Here is a 21,103-nt window from a genome sequence, read left to right on the forward strand (position 1 = left end):
GTCAGTTCTTCAGAATAAGAGTTTACTCATGGAACTTCTGGCCACAGGATAATATGTCTCCTAAAATTTTTATTAGGGGGGAAAAAACTCAAAAATGGAAAAACTCTTGAATGTCTTAAAAATTCAAAGAATGTCATATTTGGACAAGAAAGTCACTTATTTGCAAATCTCTAAATGTGAGAAGTGTATAAGGTAATTTTGTTAATATGTATTTCTAGTATCCTCTACTTGCCACTCTTGGAACGTGGGACTGAGATAGAGGTACCTCTGGTCTGACTCAGTATGGCCTGTGCTTTTAATGCTTTCTTTCTCACCTCAAACCTCCCCTGGCATCCATCTCACCTTTTCCAGCATTTCTCAATTACTTATTCATTCTGCCTCACTCTTCTGCCACCCAGTGATGGATTGCCCATTATTTTATGGGTCTCCTGGAAAAAACTGCTCCCACTTCATCTCCGGTAAAGCTGCATGGCCATGTAAACAAAAAAGTGTTAGGAAGGACCAGGACTCATAACCTATCCATTTACAACCAGGAACATTATCTAACACACATAGCCAAGGGCAGCAGTCAGAGCAATGTTGACAGATCAACTTTCAGCTCACTGAAAATGTTAATGCTCAGTTATGCATGCAGAGATATATATGGATCATTAAGTACACATACATAGAAATATATACATATTTATATACATACATGTGGCTGTGTCTACATAAATATATGTTTACCAGTACAAACTTAATGATCCCCATCTATAAATGAGTGTCTGCACACATACACACATAATGACTTTAGTAAAATGATGCAGGGCTGTGAAGCAAAAAGGTTATTTCTCTCAACGAAGGTTTGGAGAGATGCTTAGCACAGGAGATGAAGTGGCAGGGGTAATAATTATGAGTCAGAGCTGGAACAACATAAAACCCTTCTCTGGACCCACAAAAATATCTTGTCTCACATTTGAATGGTACAAAATAGCAACTCCACCAAGAAAATGCTGCTTCTGTTTGGATATATCACAATCAGCTAGAAGGGGAATACAATGTGATGCCTTTCCCCTGGTGAACATCAGGCAAGTCACATGCTGTGCCTATGGCTTATCAACACAGAGATGTTAGATCTGGCTCAGCAGAACATATCATTAAAAATACTGGTCACCAGTGAGGGCTACAGGACAGAACTTAAAAAACTAGATTTCAAGAAGACTACTGCATTGTGTCTTCTAAGAACCTGTCTAAGCCATCACCTTTATGCACTGGAGTTATTTCCCTAAATGACCTAGTGTTTTCTACAGGTGCTTTCCCCACACCTGCACCAAACACTGCAATGTGCTTTGGTACACATTGGTGCACATCCCCTTCACTAAAGGAGCTGAAATGACCATCTTGTCAGATGAGATAAGCGTCAAGACAACAACAAATGGAACTTCAGAAGTGGATGACCAGCCAGGAATGGAAGAAAGAGAGTGGATTCACCTTGGTTAGGCAGTAGTTCCAGGGCAGACCAGCTCACACAGTCTCGTGGTAATTCCCTGTGTATCACATTCTTAACAGAGTTCACTAAGCTTGTAAGGAAATAATTATTTTTTGCACTCTTATAGCCATACAAAGTAACAAAATCATAGAATAATTTACACTGGAACAGATCTCTTCAAGATATCTTGTCCCACTTCCCACTAAAAGCAGCTCCCAATTCAAATTATGCTGAGATATTCAAAATCACATAAAGCCCCTACCTGAAAATTTACAGATTTTACCATACTGGAAAGTTCTTTAGGACTGTCTTAGGGCATGTATACACAGCCCAAAGCACAGAAGAGCCAAAAAACCTAGGATACAATAGAGACAGATACTGCAACTGCTCAAATAACAGCCATGAAGTGATATGAAATTCTGTGCTAAAATGGTTGCTGCTTCCCATAGCCCAGAGAGCCCTTCACAGCATGTGGCAATGAAGGTTGGGAAAGTCATTCTACTGATATATTGATTTTAATAAGATAGGATTATGATAATATTGTTAATAATGCAATATGTTAGTAATAGTTGGAGTATAATGACTATTTAATACACATTCCCCTCAGAATATTATTTTTTGAAGTAGTTGAACATAGACAATTTTGATGCAAATCTATGGAAGAAATTTTCCCTAATAGGAATCAGCCAAGACCCCTAAGTGAAATATTTTGCATTTTCAGGGATGAAAGACAAATCTTTAAAATCCACTCTTTAAAAGCAGCTAACCCATCCAGTCTGTCAGTACACAAATATAATCACAGTCTTGGTCTCTCTGCCTCAGCCATGCTTCTAGTCTAAGCACTCCCACTGACTCCATGATCAGCTGGGGGATGCTAATCCCAAACCATTGTGCTCCTCTCATCTTGAAACTTCTTGAAGTCTTTGGGATTTCTACGCACAAAGACAAATTCCATGTACCTCCAAGACACTACTTGCTATCTTGGATGGCCAGTAGCAATTAGAAAGGCATCGATTTCTTCTCAGCCAAAGCTTCCACAAGCTCAGCATGATCCTACACTGCCCTTATAGGTGCATTCACTAGAGTTCTCTTTGTTAGAAAGGCATAAATGATCTGCATAGAAATGGTTTGCATACAGGCTTTACAAATAGGCCCTTTCCTCCTCAGCTCCTTTAATGTTGTGGATAGGAATTTCTCTAAATATTTACTGCAAGCGTCATGAAATTTCTTTGTATAGCTTTTACAAACTATTAAGAATAGTTTTAAAAACTGCTAATGATGACAATAACAATAAAAACAATAACAATAGCAATAACGCTGGCAATAATAATAATATGCCTGCAAAGATTTTAAAAAGTCAGTTCTCAAAAAATCTAATACATAATATTCAGGAAGATAACTCACTGCATTTTTCATCAGAAGACTACAGAGATATAAAAAAACAATAAACTTAGATTCGTAATGCATCTTTCTTCTCAAAAGAAAACTACATTGACTTATAAAATAAATGGGCTAAATCCACAGCTAGTTGCAACTGAATAGCCCCATTGATTTGAATGAAGGTGCTGATGTGCAGATTTATGGTATCTCGGATCTGTCTCTCTACACGTGTGTGTGCACGTGTCTGCATGTGTGTGTGGTTAGCAAGGGACACACACTGCACACTGCATAAAGGATTTCACAGAAAAAACCCCACATATTACCAACACAGAAAGTGACACATTATCCTTGCATACAGTGCACAGAATTGCAGGTTCTAATCTTTAGCTGGGAGCTGGCATATATTTTCCCCACAGGATGCTCACAGCAGTCGTGTGAAAAGGCTCACAGGTATATCATATGCTGTTGCATTTTGCGCTTTGCAAAAATAGGGGCAATGTTTGCAGACAGCAAGGCAGCAGATGCACAGATATACTCTTTCACACAAACAAGTACTCCGCTTTTATGAAGAAAAAGCCGAAGCCGAGACATCGTTTTGCAATAAAGGAAAAGCTGGCAATGCTATGGAATTGATACCACCTATACTTGATAAAATCTCCATAGCTGTCTGTGACAGACACAGAGGCCGCCTTGTTCTGCCCAAGCACTGTCTGGGAATAAAGCACAGGAGTGCTGCTCCTTTGCTTTATATAAAGGCATAAAGGATAACCATAATTACTTAGCCTGGCCTTCCTAAGACACTTTATCACAGGAGATCCAGGAGTTGGCTATGCCTTCCTGAGCCCTCCAAGACTACAACACCAAGTCTTTTTTTCTGTCCTGGCATACAAGGCAAAGAAGTCAGTTCAAATTAGCCTTTGTTAGAGGAGCCAAAAAGGATTTTTATTTTGCAGCTAAGATGAGCTCAACTTAAAATACGGACTTCTCTTCAACACAGTCACTTCTGTTTGTGTAAAGCTGATGTAGATCTGGTTTTTGAAAGGCATAACAACACATCATGGAACAGAGTTGGAATAAATTCAAATCAGTAGCAGAAATGTCCGACACACAACAATTACGCTGTCCAAACTTCCTCAGAAACTGATGACAAGCACACCCAGCAGTCTATTCTCAGTTTATCACTACCTCTGACACCAGCAATGAGATCCACATACACACTTCTGCCATATAAGTAGGCAGATGGACTGAAGCCTAGAAAAGAATAAACCTGACCTGAATCTCTTTTCTCTCACAAATAGTGAAAATCTGCAGGAAGTGCAGGTGCAGAAAAGCAGGAAAACCAAACTGACTGCAAGATGAAATTTACAGTCTATCTGCTGCCCCTGAACTAGAGTGATGCAACAATGTCTGATATGATTAACCAAAGGCACTCCTTCAAGCCACTGCAGATATGCTTCACAGCCATGCCTCAGACTAAGGCATCTTAGCCACCTTGCTTTCTGATTCTTTTCAGAAAGCTGTTTCAGCCAGGTCAGAGAAAACACAAGTAAGAAGGCATTTCTGCAAGCAAGGAGGGCAGTCCATCTACTCCTTGCTTTGCTCAGAGTCCCAGAACAGATTGCTCTGATCCGTTTTGTGCAAGAGGTCAGATGACTCCTTGAAGACGCCTTCGAACTTAAAAACTTCCCTCTCTCCCCTGGCTGTTAAACTAAGATCCTGGCCTGTTCTTGGGCCAACATTACTCCACCAGGTTCACCAGCCTTACCCAGCACTTTAGCCCTCTCAGGAGGAGGAAGGTCCAAGCACCTTCAGTGCCAGTCCAGGCTCTTTCTGTCACTGTACAGGTGATCCATGGCATACTACACCCCAGAACAGGAAGGTTTTTCTGAGCTCAGCTTTGCACATGCACAGTGAGAACACTTTTACCTTGAGGTAAAACCAGATGCACTGTGCAGATAGCAAGCAATGAGGTTTGGGGATAGTCAGCAGCAATACCAGCAGCATATACCAGCAGCAATCTCAAAAGACAGTCACGCTGCACAACTGAAGCAAGCACAGAAATGACATTAGGTGTAACCATACAGATCTCTGACTTATGAAAAGCACTGATTCCTTGGGCCATCAGATCCAAGGAATACAATCTTAGCAGTAATTATGAGAAAGGACACCACTCCCCAGAGAAGCAGATTTACCTACTGTCCTATGTGAACTCCCAAGCTACAGCTTGGTATCACCTCTCCCTCTTATACCCCCTGTCACTGTTGGAAAGAGTTTTCTTCCCTCATCTATTTGCCACATAGTACATGGACATGTAAACTAGGTCTGTGACCACCAGAAAAACCCACAAAACAACACCATGCCTTCATGCAACACTACATGTGTAGTTACACAATGCTGCACTGCACATCATGAGGCTTACCATGCACTTGGGGATTTCCATGCACCCCCTCTGTCATCCCAATTTGAAAGAGGAGCTGCTGTACTTACGTCATTATCTGGGTCTCTATGCCAGGGTCTACAAGGGATCCATCCACAAAAAGTGGTGTTGATGTGAAACTGTATTTACTCCAGGATCTTCCCTCATCAAAACTCATCCTGTGATAGAAGCAGACAACATTTATACACATAAAAACACTTACTCTAGAGCAACTGCAGCAATTAAATATTGGCTAAGGTCTGCAAGCTCCAGCAGCTAGATTTATAGACAAACACCAATCTTTGCCATTTCCCATCCCACTAAATTCATGCTCTTGATGTACTTAAAAGATCAAAGCTTTAGAAAGCATAAACACTGGCAATAAGGACATGGATATACTTGATGCAGCTGTACATCAGACCTCAAGGGATCAAGAGGCATTGCCAAAACCTGTTTCTGGATCTGGAATAGCACCTGGCATGAAGCATCACTCAGAGCAAAAGCAGCCCTGGCCTGAATGCATGAAAATTGCTATCACTGCCACGGGACATTCTGACCCATCCATGTATCAGTGCCACATGGCATTAGCTACCAGCCCTATTAGTACTTCTTTGCATGCCCTTTCAGAGTTAGTCTTCGTTTTACAGAGAGGTGGTCTCAGTCCATCCATGTCCCCACTGAGCTGTCCAATGTCCAGGGCTGGGGCTGTCCCTGGCTGCTGGGCTCCTTGATGGGGTGATGGGATGGGGCCTGGCTGCCAGATGCTATCCCACTTCCCTAGGGATCTGAGTGGGCTCCTGGCTTTGCAGCCCTCTGAGAGCTCCCAGCCCTCACTTTCCCCTGACAGCCTGTGACCACAGCAGTGCAGGAAGCAGCCAGAGGAGGGTGTACACACCCAACTGCTACTGCAGCAGGAAAGACAGGCATCCTGCAGCTATCAGCACCCAGCTCCCAGACCTGCTGCCAATGGACACTTCTGAAAGCAACCAAGCGGTTTTCTGCTCTCAGACTCTCCATACAATTGTTCCTGCACAATTTCTGCCCAAAATTTCAGCTCTGAGTTGTATAAGCGAAGTAAGAACAAACAGAGAAGCACATATGCTTACTGGCTATAACATTATTTCATCCTTTCCAAGCACAGCTGTTACAGAATTCTCTGTAATTCTGAGAGGTACCTGCGCTGTGAAGGTTGATAGATTACTTTCAACAGACATTACCAAAGAGATACAGCACAAATTTCTTCTTTGAATAGCAGGAAACACTTCTGATTTTAAAGTCAGCATAAAAGCAAATTTGCCCAAATTGGCAGGGGTGGGACTGGGAGGTGCTGAATGTGTGCATGCACATGAGCATCTGAATTAGTCAGGTGGGACCTGGATCCTCCCCACTCCAAGTATGTAGGACACTATCTGAGATGCCACCAAAGGACCAGGAGGCCACTGTAGTGTGTATTACAAACCATGAGTTACACCAGCCTCAGGTCTCTGGTGTGGAAAGCCAAGGCTGACAGTTCCCATTCCCTAACTCTGTGTCATCACATCACCAAGAAGGACACCCTTACCTGGCTTACAACGCATATGTGCCAGAATAGGAAGTTGCCTTTAGACTAAAGACAGAAAGCTAGGAGTACAAAAGCATACAAAAAGATTATCTGCCCTTAATCTATTTATTTAAATGTATGTATCTTCCCATACACCTGTGCATTTGTATGCGTTCTGCTTGCATGCTTATCTCTCTAAATAGCATTTCAATTTCTGGGGAACAGCATGCTTCATTAGTTTAGCTAAAGTTCTCTCAGCTTTTCAATTATCCACCCCTCTCTTCTCCAGGATGAAACTTATTGTACAATGTCTCAGCCTGAGAACTAATAGATTTACATGTACCCTTTAATCTATTGCACTCCTGCCCATAAAACAGGTGCCTACTGAGGCAATATGAAGCAAATTCCAAAGCCCCTAAGGGTACAATTTTGAAGGAAACCTGTTGGAGCTTATTGATAACAGATCTAAATCACTACTTATTTAATGGAGCGGGTGGGACACTCATAGTACTGCACATGCCATTGCATGAGACTTACTGTAAAGGCAGAACATGTGAAACAAACCTCTGCAAAGCAAATAAAGGTGAAATGAGCTCTCAGCTGCTGTGGAAGGTCAACCTGGGGACAAGTCTTTCCTGATATCTAAGAACAGGCACTTGTATATAGTGTGGTTTTTATGTCCAAAGAGCCTTCACAATTAAAGACACAATTAAAACAATTACACCTGTCTTGCAGCTCTTTCAGTAAGTGGCTCACCTTTCACCCTTCTGGAGCTCAGCTTTCCACAGTCTGATGTAACTACAGCTGGTGACACCTACTCTTGGCTCATACACACTTCTCCTGCCTTGACTCATACTTGGTTTAGTCTAAAGACTTTTACATGGTCCTGATGTCCTCTTTCCTGAGGGCACTTTAGTTACAGTCATGAGAACTGAGTAATCTGTCAATGCCTTATGTTTCTAGTCACACAGCAACACACTCCAACCACAGACTGGATTCTGCAGCTCATCACTGTGAGTCTGCCCTGTTAGTTCTTTCCATTATATGTCCAGTTAAGGAGGCTGTTGACAAGAGTGCTGGCCTAGATTTATCCTTGGTCATGACTCACTTACAGCCATGTATATTAAGTTAGAACTGCAATGAGTTTGCTTGTGATAAAACAACCAACCTGTTTCCTGAACATTAGAAAGCAAGACAAAAATTGCAACCCTCATTTTGTATATAATGAATTTATGTAATTCCACATGGAGGAACAGACCTCTTGAAGAACAGTTGGTTCCCTATCCTAGAAAAATAACAAAGCCTTCAGAATATGAGCCAATACATCCTGTGGTTAACAATCCACTACCATACCAAGATTAAAGCAGTCATTTCTTTAGCTCAGGTGGTAAAGAAATGTGCTCAAATGCAACATATTCAAACTTTTATAGAAATCTATGATGCAGTTATCCTAGAGTTATCTGTCAGGTCAGAAATATAAAGACCAGAATCTTTTTATATTGAAAATGTAGCCATTAATGTTCTTAAAGTACATCTCTGGGATGTTAGCTTTTGATGAGTAAAGACAGCCTGTCTTGAGGTGTCCAGCTTTGGAATGACTGCGATTTCACTGAAGGAGTTTGTACAATAATGGTTCAGGTAGAGGAGACCTTAACTCCTCATCCCTGCTGCCAAACACCATTGCTTTCTTGTTCTATTTGACTGAAGACCACATTTACTGTTCTGAAACGTGTGATGGACATGTGCTGAGCTGTATCAAGCTGAGAGACAACTCAATATTGTAGCCAGAAACACAAATCTTGTCTCTGAAAGCTATTTCTAACTAATTAATTTCCACAAAACATTAGAAACTGGGTAGGTCAGTCCATTAGAGATGTATATTAGACGTGTATTAGGCATGCCCCTCTTTCAGTCAAGACCAGAGACTGAAGGTGATGCTAACACACCCATTTGCTGTTATCAGTGTTAGTTCTGAATTTCAGAATGCCTCTCTCCCATGTTTCCCTGGTGAAGAAGTCAGAGGGGCAAGAGCTAAGGAGAGGATAATTTTGGGTGGTATCTTTAGTGCTTAGACTGTTATGACCCATTTATAGCAAAACAGTGTCTTCCACTGAGAAATCATTTTGCCCTATTTCACCTCCAACTCTATTCTGTTGACACCAGTGTATCTCTGGAAACTGATAGTAGAATACTAGAGGAAACAGAGACGTCTGGACCATATCTCTGTTGTCCTTATCTACACCTACTGCCCTCTCCTCTCTCTGCCTTTATCTGTCTTACCAGGTTAATGTTAAAGTCTGTTAACAAAGAGCAGAAATTAGACACATCCTCTCAGAAATACCTGATACACAAAGGATGACACTACTTAGTATGTATGTGTCTGTAGGAAAGAAACACCACCTGGAGGCTCATAGTACATGACCAGTGCAAAGAGTAATTCATATATGTATGTGATTATGTATAGAAACATTATATTTATAAAATGGTACAACAATCATTGTATTAATCAACAAAACCAAAATGATGGTAAAACACAGATAATAATGAGGTAATTTTCTCATCTTAGAGACTCTAGCAGATGTTGACCAGGTGATGCCATATCTGTCAGGTTATCTCCATCAGGAAACCTCAAAATAATAAGTTTCCTTACCACATGTGCCGGATGGGCACTGATGTGTGTTTCATGGCCACTAGTGCCCCTCCCCAGTCCAGAAACCATACATTGTATTCCTCCTCGAAGATCTGCAAACAAATTAGATACTGCATGAGTGCTCCACTCCACTGGGAGGAGAAGAGTCAGAAGAAGAATAGCAAAAGGCTCCATGCTTTCCTTTGCTCTGCAAAACATACCTGTCTCCAGGAATTGCCACCATCAGAAGAGATGAACACACCAGCATCAGTGTATGAAAGCTCAGAGCCAATATTGCCTGCAACACAAGCATCAGACATTCTTGTAAGGATGAACACAGAACTGCATATTTCCACGACATGAAAATAATTTGGCCTGCTTTTTTGCTGCTCTTGATTCTATTCTCATCTAAAAACATCATCATGGTCAGGTGGCAACATTCGTTTACAAGAGCTGTGGCATTTCAAAATTGACACTGGGAGAAACCGTATTATCAGCTTATCTTCCAAACAAATAACATTGCCCATAATTGCAAGCCACTAAAGCCAGGCTTATTGTAGGCAAGGACCTACATACCCGATAATCTGTGCATGAAACCTCATGCCCATTTCATACAAATCATCAGAACAGCAGCAGAATAAATAGTGGCCACTGTCCCCAGCTACCAGGTATTTTACTTCATACACATTTTCCTCTGAACTTCCAGTCTTTGTGCTCTGGCTGGTGAATTGCATCACTGTGATCTGCCAGCCAAGGGCAAGGTAATTACCTCTCTGTCTTTGCTTTTGTTTAGAGGAGAGCACCCAAAGGGAAGTTCCTCCTACAGCTGAGTTTAAAGGTGAAACCCAGACCCCACTTGAAGCCCATGATTATGGGGCTAGAAATTCTACTCAAGATTCTGTCAAAACGCTCAAACACATAACTGATCTCAGACCCTGCAGTCAAATAAACAAAGCTTCTTACTAGGTCTATGAATGGTTTGCAACTGATGAAGACTATGGTGGAATGAAGTGTAAGTTCCACTCATAAAAAATCTTAAGTATGAACCACACCCAGGGGCAGAAACGGTTCAGAGAATTAACTTGGGTCAAATGACTTTGCAGCACAGATGTAGAAACCAGACTGAACAGCATTTTAGACAACACTGACTGTTCTCATTGACCTAGCTGTCCCAAATCGTGAGTTTAAACTTACTGGTTACTTGATACAGTTCTTAATTTTAATCTAGTAATTTCCATTGTTATGGAAACCATTTTGCTGACAACCTTACAGGGTGAACTACTCTGCTTCACCATGCATTAGGGAACAGATATCCCATACTATACTCACAGGCTCACTAAACAATGCAGGTCTGCTCTAAATAATTTTTTTCTCACTTCCCTACTTTCTAAAGTCACATTGTCCATCTACCTAATTTTATTCCTTGACAACAGCAAGAGTGACCAACTGCTTTAGATGAGGCTACGAGGAAAACCTGATGTGGGCAACCATATAGAATGTCAGTCTATGGGGACATCCAGGTTCATGAGAATAAATCTATGTTAGTTTCAAGATCTTTTTTGCCCAGTGACTTTTTATGAGGTGAAGTCCTCAAGAATTAGAAACTGATTTAAAGTGCAGAAGTGTAAGTTTTGTATCGTCATATTTTAAATATTGAATTAGAGACCTCAATTTTCAAACAGCGATTTTCAGACTGAAGGAAGAAAAGGGAGTAAAACACCAAGATTTTCTTGCTATCACTTCTTTCTGTATTTCTGTGCAAAACTTGTTTCATTATTTTCTTCATTCTCTCCATCTAGTTTCTTTCAGCTACATGGTTTCAAACCCCACAAAACATAACTAACTCTCAATCAAGTCAAGAGGATTTAACAGCTGTATAAGGGGTTACTAAAATTCTTTCATTTGCAAGAATCTAACCTCTGTCCTATATCAAGAGCCCAAGTTTCCAGTCATTGCTGGAAATGTCCCACTGTAAATCAAGCAAGACACAGTCTTTGAGCAGCCAATGCCTGTGAGAATAAATTGCAAAGCTTATCCTTGAACACATTCACAAATTTGGTGACACGTTCCCGTTGTTGGAAAACTGATTAGCGGAAACAGATGTGCATATTCCCTACACGTCAAGCTTTTTAATGTACAAAGCAGTAAGGCAGAAATTGTATTCTGCCTTTTAAAAGGTTAATTGTTAGACTTGGAAAACATTCATCCCATGCACTGGCAGCTTGAAAAGAACTTAATTTACCAACAATTTAGATTAATGCCTAGAATCTCACTGTCCTGCTGCCTCTATTTTCTTCCTAAAAGGTTAAAAAAAAAAGCCTCTGCAATTGCAGCATCATGAGTAGGGCTTGTTCCTAAGCATCCATCTAGCAAGTGCAACCTGCCAAGGAGTGATGACTCCACTTGGCTAAGCATAGGGAGATCTGGAGGTTTAAACCAAATTATCTCACTCCATTTGGCCTGGATCAGTGAACTGGAAATCACATGGTGTCTCCCTTGTTGAGATATAAATGTCATGAAGGGAACCTGTCTCTCAGGTTCTGTCTTAGTCTGGCAGACACATGGAAGCACAGAAGGACACGAGAATGAAAATGGTTGGAAGAAATAGTGTAAATTCATACAGGCAATATGCTAACATGACACACTTGCAAGCCAGTGCTAGGCTGAACAGGACAAAGGAGATAAACTGAGCCTTAGAAAGAACAGTTAGGCTATTTGAATATATTTGAGCATATGCAGGAGCCTCTCTTTGAAAAGATAGAACAGCCTACATGCTTCAGAGGCCAGCTTTCAGTAGCACCAGCCATTCAGAAAGCACTTTTTTGGCCCAGCAGCTCTCACAAAGCTGCAGCAGTTCTGAGTGTTGTTGGTAGCCCCATCCATCCTGATCAGGTTACATGATGTGTGCAAACAGGGCCTGGGATGGTTGTCAGGTTAATGACAGTGGGTCAGCCATTGCAACCATGAAGCATTGTAGCAGGTTGCCATTAAAACATCATGACCTGCCAAAGCACAGTTTTGCAGAACAACCCACAATAATAGTGGCCCATGCAGGGCTGATGAGGTGCTGCTGGTCTTGGAGCAACGCAGGGTTTAAAGTAGGTGCCAAGCACAAGACAGGTACATACGAAGCCCAGGCTTCACCTGATGGACTTTGTGACAATTCTGTGCTTGCTGCTCAAAAGGTGGAATGTACTGATACCTCCTAGGAGTGAGAGGTATAAGTAATGCCAGTTGGTAATGGTCCCTTGAAGTGTGGGCTTAGACCTGCGTATGGGTTACTGAAGAGCAAAAAACACCTGACAGGCATTACCTTTTTTGAACTTGGGGCCATTACAAATGGGAGATAAAGTGAATTAGCTCAGCACTTGCTGAAACAGAGCTGAAAGCTTTTGCATCAATAGGGAACATCTCATATACTCTCAGGCTCCCAGTGAGGTATGGGTGAGGGTGAGAAGCCCTTCTGCTCTTACCAGTGGCCACCAGCAGCCCAGGAGCTGTCTCTTTGCTGGAAATGCTTCCTGATGTATATGGATTCTCTGAGAGCTGCAGACGCAAGTGCAATGAGCAAAAGGGCTGTTGACAGAAAACAAACAAAAGGCAAAAGCTTTAATATGCAATAAGTTAAATGTCAGAGGAACCCTGGGTGACTACACACAGATGCTCTGATCCTTCTGAAAATGACCCCTCTGCTCTTAGCACTGTTACAAATAGAAGCATATGTTCATTTGCAGGATAAACACCACAAAAGTAGATGAGAACAAGAGAATCAGGAACTCTGCACTTGTTTTCACCAACAATTTGATCAAGAGCACTTTTCCCTGGAAACCTTCTTATTCTGACTTGAGTTCCATTAAAACCATCAAGGAAGATGGTCAGAATTTTTACTTAAAAGTTATGAAGCTATAGATAAAGAAATCTATTTAATTTACCCAGCAAGTCAAGAGAGTTTTGTTAATCTACTGACTTAAATAAGCAGCTCTAGAAGAGTCAGTTGTGCTTTGAAAAAGATCTGCCACTCACCAGCTGGCAAAGCACAGGATTCCCCCTTAGATCAGTGTCCGGTGCCTGCAGCAAACGCCAATCTCTGCCCTTGTTGTAGGTAATGAAAGTCTTGATTTGGTCATCTATCTTCCTGTTAGCCAGGAATATGCCTTTGATCCCTGCTACCTAGGAAAAACGGAGAGAGATGAAAAAATACACCGGAAGAACAGGCTAAAAGCAGTGTCCATCTGAGCACTCCCAGGAGCGGAAGGTCTCTGAAAAAGCTATGAAGCCATCTCAATCCAGCTTTAGAAGACTGTGAATGGCATTAAAAGTACAACTTGATGATGGCTGCAAAGCTGAAAGGCCTCATGTGATCTCTCTCTTGGGAAGAAAAAGACAAGGATGTTCACAGAGCAAATCCCTAGGAAACTGCCCACTTTAGCATTTCCTTGAGTGCTTACAGATAGGCTGCTGATGGACTTGAAGGTACAGCATGCCACACATGAGCACTCTGAGCTTCCCCACTCCCTCCATAGATTGCCAGCACATGGGAGACAGCAGGTCACATCAGAAGCAGTGTGGGATCTTTGTGTGCAAAAGAAAAAAAAAATCAACACAAAAGATGGAAATCCTGAATATGCCAAAACACCGAGGTTTTGCAAACTTGAATTCTTCGCTTTCCTTCTACTCCCAAATTCTGACAAAATCAACCCAGTTGTTTCAAATGTTTTGATTTTTGTCAGCAGAACCCAGTACAGCAAAATATGTTCCTGTCAAAACATTCCCAAGAAGATTTCGTGTTGAGTCTCAGTTGCACAGCTGTGAAAGTGAGACAGGAAGAAGGAACTTGCTGCAAATCTGCAACTTCCTGGTGACAGCCAAGATGCAAACCCTTCTACTCAAAAGCCCTCAGAGTGATACTACTTTTTAAATGACTCTGGGAAAATCTCTGTAGGCATTTAACAGTGAAAAGTCTATGATAAACCACAGGGGGATACAGAGTTTGCCCAGGAATTGGAAACAATGCATATTTATTTTAGTTGGTTTATCACAGCAAAGAAATATACATTTGCAGAGGAAAATACATTTAACAGGTGAAAATAAAATATAAACCTTGTTCTTCTTACTGATATATGTGTTATTTGTGAGTTTTCCCTCATTGACTTAAACTACCTGGATTTTTACAAACAAATTGATGATGTTGGTAAATGAGCATTATTCTGGCTGAAATAAATAAATGTGTTGTCTTAACTTCTACACGTAGCTGAAAACATTTCTCCATGTAATAGTAGAAGTCAGCCTGAAACCATTACTATTAGTATTACTGATTAGTTGTTTGCTGCTGGCAAAGCACTGAGCCCTGAATCTCAGCAGACCTTCCATCCAGCAAGTAATGACACACCAAAACCTGAATGCTCTGAACAAAACAGGAACCAGAACAACTGCTCTGAATGGACTGCTGTTGGCCAAGGCTGACAGGTCTGGCAGAAGAATGAGAATGGAAGATAATTTGAGGTAGAAGGTATCCATCTGTCTTCTTTGGGTACCTACAAACTTCTGCTTATAGTTCACAAACTGTTCAGTGCTCAGGAAGGTGGAATCCAGATTCCCTGCCTGCAAGCAGGTGTCTCAACATCCAAGGGGAAAAGCCCCAGTATTCTGAGTCCTTTGATAGACATCCACATTACTATGAGAAGGATAATGGTTTTCCCTTTTGAAAATAACACATAGCTAACCAGTCACTGACTTGAAAGCAACCAGTTGTTGCACCTATAGCAGAATGCACTGCATCTATTCCCACGTGAGTGAACTGAGCATCAAACCCAGTAAATGCCTCAGGGCCAATCTCAAAACAAATGAAGATCCTGGGAGGTTGGTAAGAGATTTACACTTGCTTGAACTATCAAGCAGTTGCTGTTCTTTGCAGGGTGACCTTTACTACATACCTCATAAAGGTCAATGACGATATTCCCCTCCAGCCCTCGACTGCTTTTCACATTTTCCAAGGCCAGGGTGAAGTAGACCCCTCGTGTGTCCGAGATATACAGATTATATGTATCATTCTGGTTCCACTCTTGAACAGCTGCAAAGACCTGATTCTCATCTGTGCTGATAATATGCATGTCCTGTTAAAAGAAGACAAAAGGCCTGTTACTGAGGATCTCAGTATTTCTTTGCCCTTCGGGACATGTAGTAATTACCATGAATTATGAAAGAATGGAGATGGAGCATGAATTATAGGTATGTTAAACAACTTTCTGTTAGAGCAAGCCAATAAATTACCACCATTGTGACTTTTCTGCATTTCATTTTTTTAATGATCGCCAGTTGGGCAAAGGATTTTTGCTTTCTTCATTTTTGGTACCTTCAAGGAATTTCGTCCAGTTTCATTTTTTATTTATAAATTTGAAAGCCAGTGTTATCACTCCTGGAAGATTCATAGCCTTGGAGTCCTCATAGTCACTAAGCATGGTGTAGCACCAGGCTAAAAGCAGTGATAATTTCCATTCACATGCTAAACTAATGGGCTTGTGCTTCCAACTGGTAAAAGCATGGTTTAAAAAATCCTAGGACTTCACATTTATTTGGAGGTGAGGTATAGGGATCAGTTTGAGCTACTGCTGATAAGGATTTTTAATAACACACTTTCCTATTGAGAGTTTATCTGAGATCAATTATCCCACTATATAGAGGCTATGAAATAATCCACCCGCTAGCTGTTTTTGGATTTCTGCTGCTGACCAAGATACAGAAAGTCCAGCAAGGGTTTCCCCATTTAGTTTTAATACCAAAGAGATTTTACAGTGCACTTTCTCACTATTATTTTAAAACAGGTTCATGGAAATTATTTCCACAGTCGTGATGAGTACTGAAGGACTTCATCCTTGCTGCTATTGTTGAACAAACTGACAGAGGTCCAGCTAGAAGCAAAATAACTGTGGTTATATGAGACACCATTTATCTATTTGTATCTATTTAAACTTTCCCCAGGGTGCCTGGAGGCCTTGATTAATTCCTTGCACTGTTTCCGCATCAAGAAACCGTAATTCTGGAAGTCTCCCAAAGGGTGGAGTGACCTGATTTTGGGGAAGAATATCTGGGGGAAGATCAGTTCAATATCCTCATCCTGCCTAGGAGGCGAGTTAATCTTTTGTGTGAGGTATCTAGATGAAAAGTTAGGATTGATTAGATGGGGCTATTTCTAATAGATCTGCCATAGCCTATCACCATGGGATGAGTGGGAAAACCATGTGAGGGCCTAATTTTATCCCAGCAAGTGCAATCAGTGAGAGATTTGCCATTTTCCTCAATGTAGGAAGACTAAATCAGGAAGTTTGTTCTTGCCCAGCAGCTATAATTCCTTAAAGATTAAGTAGGCACCCAACCCATTCCAACAGTGTAAAAATAAAGCAAAATGCCCAATGACTTCAATCTGTTTTGACCACTTGCAGTGGAAATACTGCATTACCCTAGTGCCAGCCTCACATACATACAACTCCAACAGAGTTCATTAATCTACAGCTGACAGGATAGTTATTACTGTACAGCAAAAATATTCTAGTGACTAAGGACAGAATCAACAAGCCTCTTCTACATGGCTAGAAGACTTTTCTATGACTAGCTTAATAGTACTTCTCCTTTTTAAATTACAGAAGTATCCCTGATTTTATACTATGCACCAATTCTAAACCAGGGCCACCAAAAAATCTGTATTATAACAGGCCAATCTGTGACAATATCAGTCAATAAAGCAGGACAATCAAAGGGCATTCACTCCCTCTATCCATTTGACTTTTTAATGAGGGACAGCTTTCAAGGCCAGTCCATAACGTGGGACCATAAATAATGGTTTTCTCTTGAAAAACGGCAGCAGGTTTTCCAAAGGTTGGTGTGTAGTCAGACAGTCTGAATCCCACACCACCACCATGGAACACAAACAAAAGAAAATTCATTTGTGCCGTGCAGGTGTCAATACATAATGGACTGTGATCAACCCAAGTGAGAAGGAGTTGGGATGTAACACTGGGAATCTGATATGCAACTTTCTCACAACTTTTCAGGTACAAGTTAAAGCAAATATGCCATATCTGCTGGACTGCAGATATCCCATAGACAATTAGAAGGGTAGATCCATCCATAAGGCAAACCTAGTCACCTGTCTTACAGCTACAGCCCCCAAATTTTTCACTTGTGAAAGGAAGAGCAAATCCCTTACTGCTGATTATCAGCCCTCTATGAGAGTAGCCTCAACAGCAATTCCAAGGATCCAAAGTGCAACAGTGGTCTCAGGTGCCCACTAGTTTACCCAGAAGCTTGTGTTCAGCCTAGGCACTGGAAAGGTTGGTCCCTTCTGTTTTACACAGTCCTACATCATGACTATACTATGGAATCTGAGTATAATTTTAGGACATATTCTCCTTGTTGAGGTTTGTTTGATATGAATAGAAAGCCAAGGGTTTTTGTGGTCAAAGTGCAGGACTCAGCACTTTGTTTTATTGAATGTCCTATATTTGGCCTCCCAAGATATTACATATCTGTGTTCACAAAGTGTGGACTCACCTTAGGAAGAGAGTATTTGGGTAATTTAATCTGTGCGAAAGGCTCCCTTCTGTATGACACATAGTAAGTTGCTCTTCCACCAGTTGTCACCTGTGGAAACACCAGAGAAAGTAAGTGATGACTCTTCTGAGACACTCTATGCTGCCACCTCTAAAATCATTTGGTAACCTTTCTTTCAGATATCTTTTCTATGGCACACACAGCTGTCCCTGAAGGTATCTGCGTAGCTCCAAAGAAATCCCAAATTTGAGAGGGCTGGAGTATTATTTATTTAAGATGTGCTATTGAACTTTCCATTTTGTTTCTCACACTTCAAATCCAGTGTGATTTTAACATCTCAGGAAAAAAGGGAAGAGTGGATATAAAGTTTAAGGTCCTGAATGGGAGGAAGAGGATCATCTGGTTTCATCACATGGTTCCAGCTCAACTACCTCGGGCAGGTAATTTTAAGTGTCTGTGCTTCTGTTCCTCTCCTGTAAGTAGGAGATAATCCCTCTTTTCTCTGCTGCTTCTCAACCTTGTGTACACTGTAAGTCCCTTGGGGCCAGGATTGTCTTCCCACAACCTTTTACAGTGACTAGCAGCAGAGATCCACACTAGCACCATTTAATGCTAACAGTAAATGTGCTCTTGGAAAGATGGAGCTAAACTCTTAGCTGCCCTTTGCCACTATAAAACTGGTTTCTCTGAATTCAGACTTTCTCTGAAAGAGGATATGGGGGAGGGGAACTAACTGATAGGCATCCAAATCTGTGGATTTATGGATTGAAATGAATTGTATAGGTTATGCATAAATGCTATGTAACAATGAGATCTATCTCTGATAATTTGTAAAATATGGGATTTCAAACCTGTCACTAGTCACTTTTACTGTAGTTGTTCCTTCCAGCACCATTTCAGGTCTGGCTACAACAAGGCTTACATCAGTGAATTTCCTGTATTCTGCTATTTTGGCGGTCTTGCAGGTCTTAAGATAAAAAAATGCACAAAGCACTTCTCTATTATATGGAATGTCATTTGTTGGCTTCTTAAGTTTCCAATAAAGCTAACAGAAAGGTCCTAGATTCTCTCCTAGATATACCTCCTTTATCTGACAGTGATATTTTAGAATGAGCTTACACAGAATATTGCTACAGCATCAATTGTATTCTCAGCAGTGATATAACCTCTAGATAGTGGCTTTCTTCCCTAGAGAAGCCGTCATTCGAAGGACACGATATTACTGGTCATGAAATTTGATATCTAATCAACTCAAAATAATGTTGCTTCATTGAGAGTTTGAAGGACTGTAACGAAAGAAAAGTTTAGAAATAGGACTGCCTTCTACACTAAGACTTCCCCTTCTGATTTTTTCCCATTTTCACTTGTAGTGTTATCATAACTGCATTTAGCCCTCCCAGGTCAAAAAAACAACCACTATTATACCACACACCACATATGAAGGCCATAAGAATGACCCATACCACAGCAAACAAACTCTATACAGATAGCATGCAGCTAAAACCAAGGGTAAACACAAACATGAAAATCTAAAGTGATTTGCTTACAGACCCAAAGCAAGTCAGTGGCAGAAACAAGGACAGAACAAGAGTCACTTCATGAGAGGGTCTCACTTCATGTAAAGTGCACTGTGGACTGGCACAGTAGCTAGCATTTCAGGGTCCTTCTCTCCAGCTGTGAGGATCATAGACTCATAAAATGATTAGGTTTGGAAGGGACCTTAAAGATCATCTAGTTCCAACACCCCTGCCATGGACTGGGACACCTTCCACCAGATCACCTGTACAGTGTTCAAGGGCACATAGTGTGCTTCTTGGGGGGGTCCTGTAGAGGGCGAGGAGCTGGACTTAGATGATCCTTGGGGGTCCCTTCCAGTTCAAGACATTGTATGGTTATACATAAGCCCCATCCAACTTGGTCTGGAACACTTCCAGGGATGGGGCATCCACAACTTCTACGGGTAACCGGCTCCAGTGCCTCACCACCCTCACAGTAAAGAATTTCCTCCTTATGTCTAATCTAAACCTGCCCTCTTTCAGTGTAAAGCCATCCCCCCCCTTGCCCTATCAATACATGCCCTTGTAAAAGTCCCTCTCCAGCTCTCTTGTAGCCCCCTTTGGTACTGGAGGGTGCTCTGAGGTCTCCCCAGCGCCTTTTCTCCTCTAGGCTGAAAAGGCTGAAATAACACTGTTGAGTGTTATTTCTGAAGGATGTATTTCCCATCTAATACTACCACATCAAAATAAGTTTTCACAGGAGAGAACAGACTATGCAGTTGGCTCACGCTGAGTCCAACTCAAAGGCAAGAATACATGTTTGCAGTAATTTTATTTCTCTCAGCTCTGCAAGCAGTGCTCAAAGGATCCCACACTTCTAGGTCATATTATCTAAATAACACAGGGAATATTTAAACATCCCCTCTTCTCTTTTGTTATTTCTAACCTCCAGTGGAAAATTCAAATTCTCAAATGATATAACTTTGCCATATGAACTCATTTTATACCACTTATTATTTCAGCACCACACCATTATTTGTAATGGAGTCCAGATAGGACTGAACATGTGTGACTACTTGGTAAGGACCCTGGGTTCAATATCCACCTCTTCTGGTGGGCTGAGATGTGGTCTTCAACTTCTATTTAAGATGCAGACATGAATATTTACATACTTTGTAAATGCTGTGATGACCAATTAAAATTGGGAACAGACTAACAATCTTCCAGTTAACCCAAAGAACATAAAGTGGCAAAAATATCAAGGGGTGATCAAATTCCTCTTTCTGTGTCAAAACAGGATCCACTACAAGTCTGCCACACTCAGGTTTTACACAGTTTTTTTGGCTTTATCCCACTGCAAATTGGTACCTGGAAGTTTTTTGTTTGGCTGTATTGTGTGTTTGTCTGCTTTTTAATGCAGAAAGGTAGGATTAAAATACTGTTCAAGTTCACTGTGCATAAGTTAAGCTCCCTTTCAGTCCTCTACCTGGACTAGGTCACCTTGACAATGGTTTAGAAATAAAAATCTTTGCGGTCTGTTGTCTTTCTGAGCCAGTTAATATGAAGCCACCCACAATTCTTTTGGCAGGAATTGTGTGAAGCTTTTCCCAGCCAGGATCTCATCTTT

The 21,103-nt window shown here is 41.2% G+C and overlaps 1 protein-coding gene across 1 annotated transcript in view; it reads right to left on the bottom strand.

Annotated features, from left to right (window-relative positions):
* SORCS3 (sortilin related VPS10 domain containing receptor 3) overlaps nt 1-21,103 on the bottom strand; it is a gene marked incomplete at its 5' end in the record, with an annotated part of 108,966 nt that overhangs the window by 52,449 nt on the left and 35,414 nt on the right. The window contains 7 exons of the mRNA XM_027906013.1: nt 5,336-5,443; nt 9,455-9,546; nt 9,655-9,731; nt 12,907-13,009; nt 13,457-13,603; nt 15,367-15,546; nt 17,981-18,070. Of these exons, the coding sequence (XP_027761814.1) occupies nt 5,336-5,443; nt 9,455-9,546; nt 9,655-9,731; nt 12,907-13,009; nt 13,457-13,603; nt 15,367-15,546; nt 17,981-18,070 (797 nt within the window). The remainder of the gene's footprint in view (nt 1-5,335; nt 5,444-9,454; nt 9,547-9,654; nt 9,732-12,906; nt 13,010-13,456; nt 13,604-15,366; nt 15,547-17,980; nt 18,071-21,103) is intronic.

The sequence above is a fragment of the Empidonax traillii genome, unplaced genomic scaffold (genome assembly GCF_003031625.1).
Source record: "Empidonax traillii isolate 1590-97213 ecotype Southwest subspecies unplaced genomic scaffold, ASM303162v1 scaffold1236:size281543, whole genome shotgun sequence".
In the NCBI taxonomy this organism is placed as follows: domain Eukaryota; kingdom Metazoa; phylum Chordata; class Aves; order Passeriformes; family Tyrannidae; genus Empidonax; species Empidonax traillii.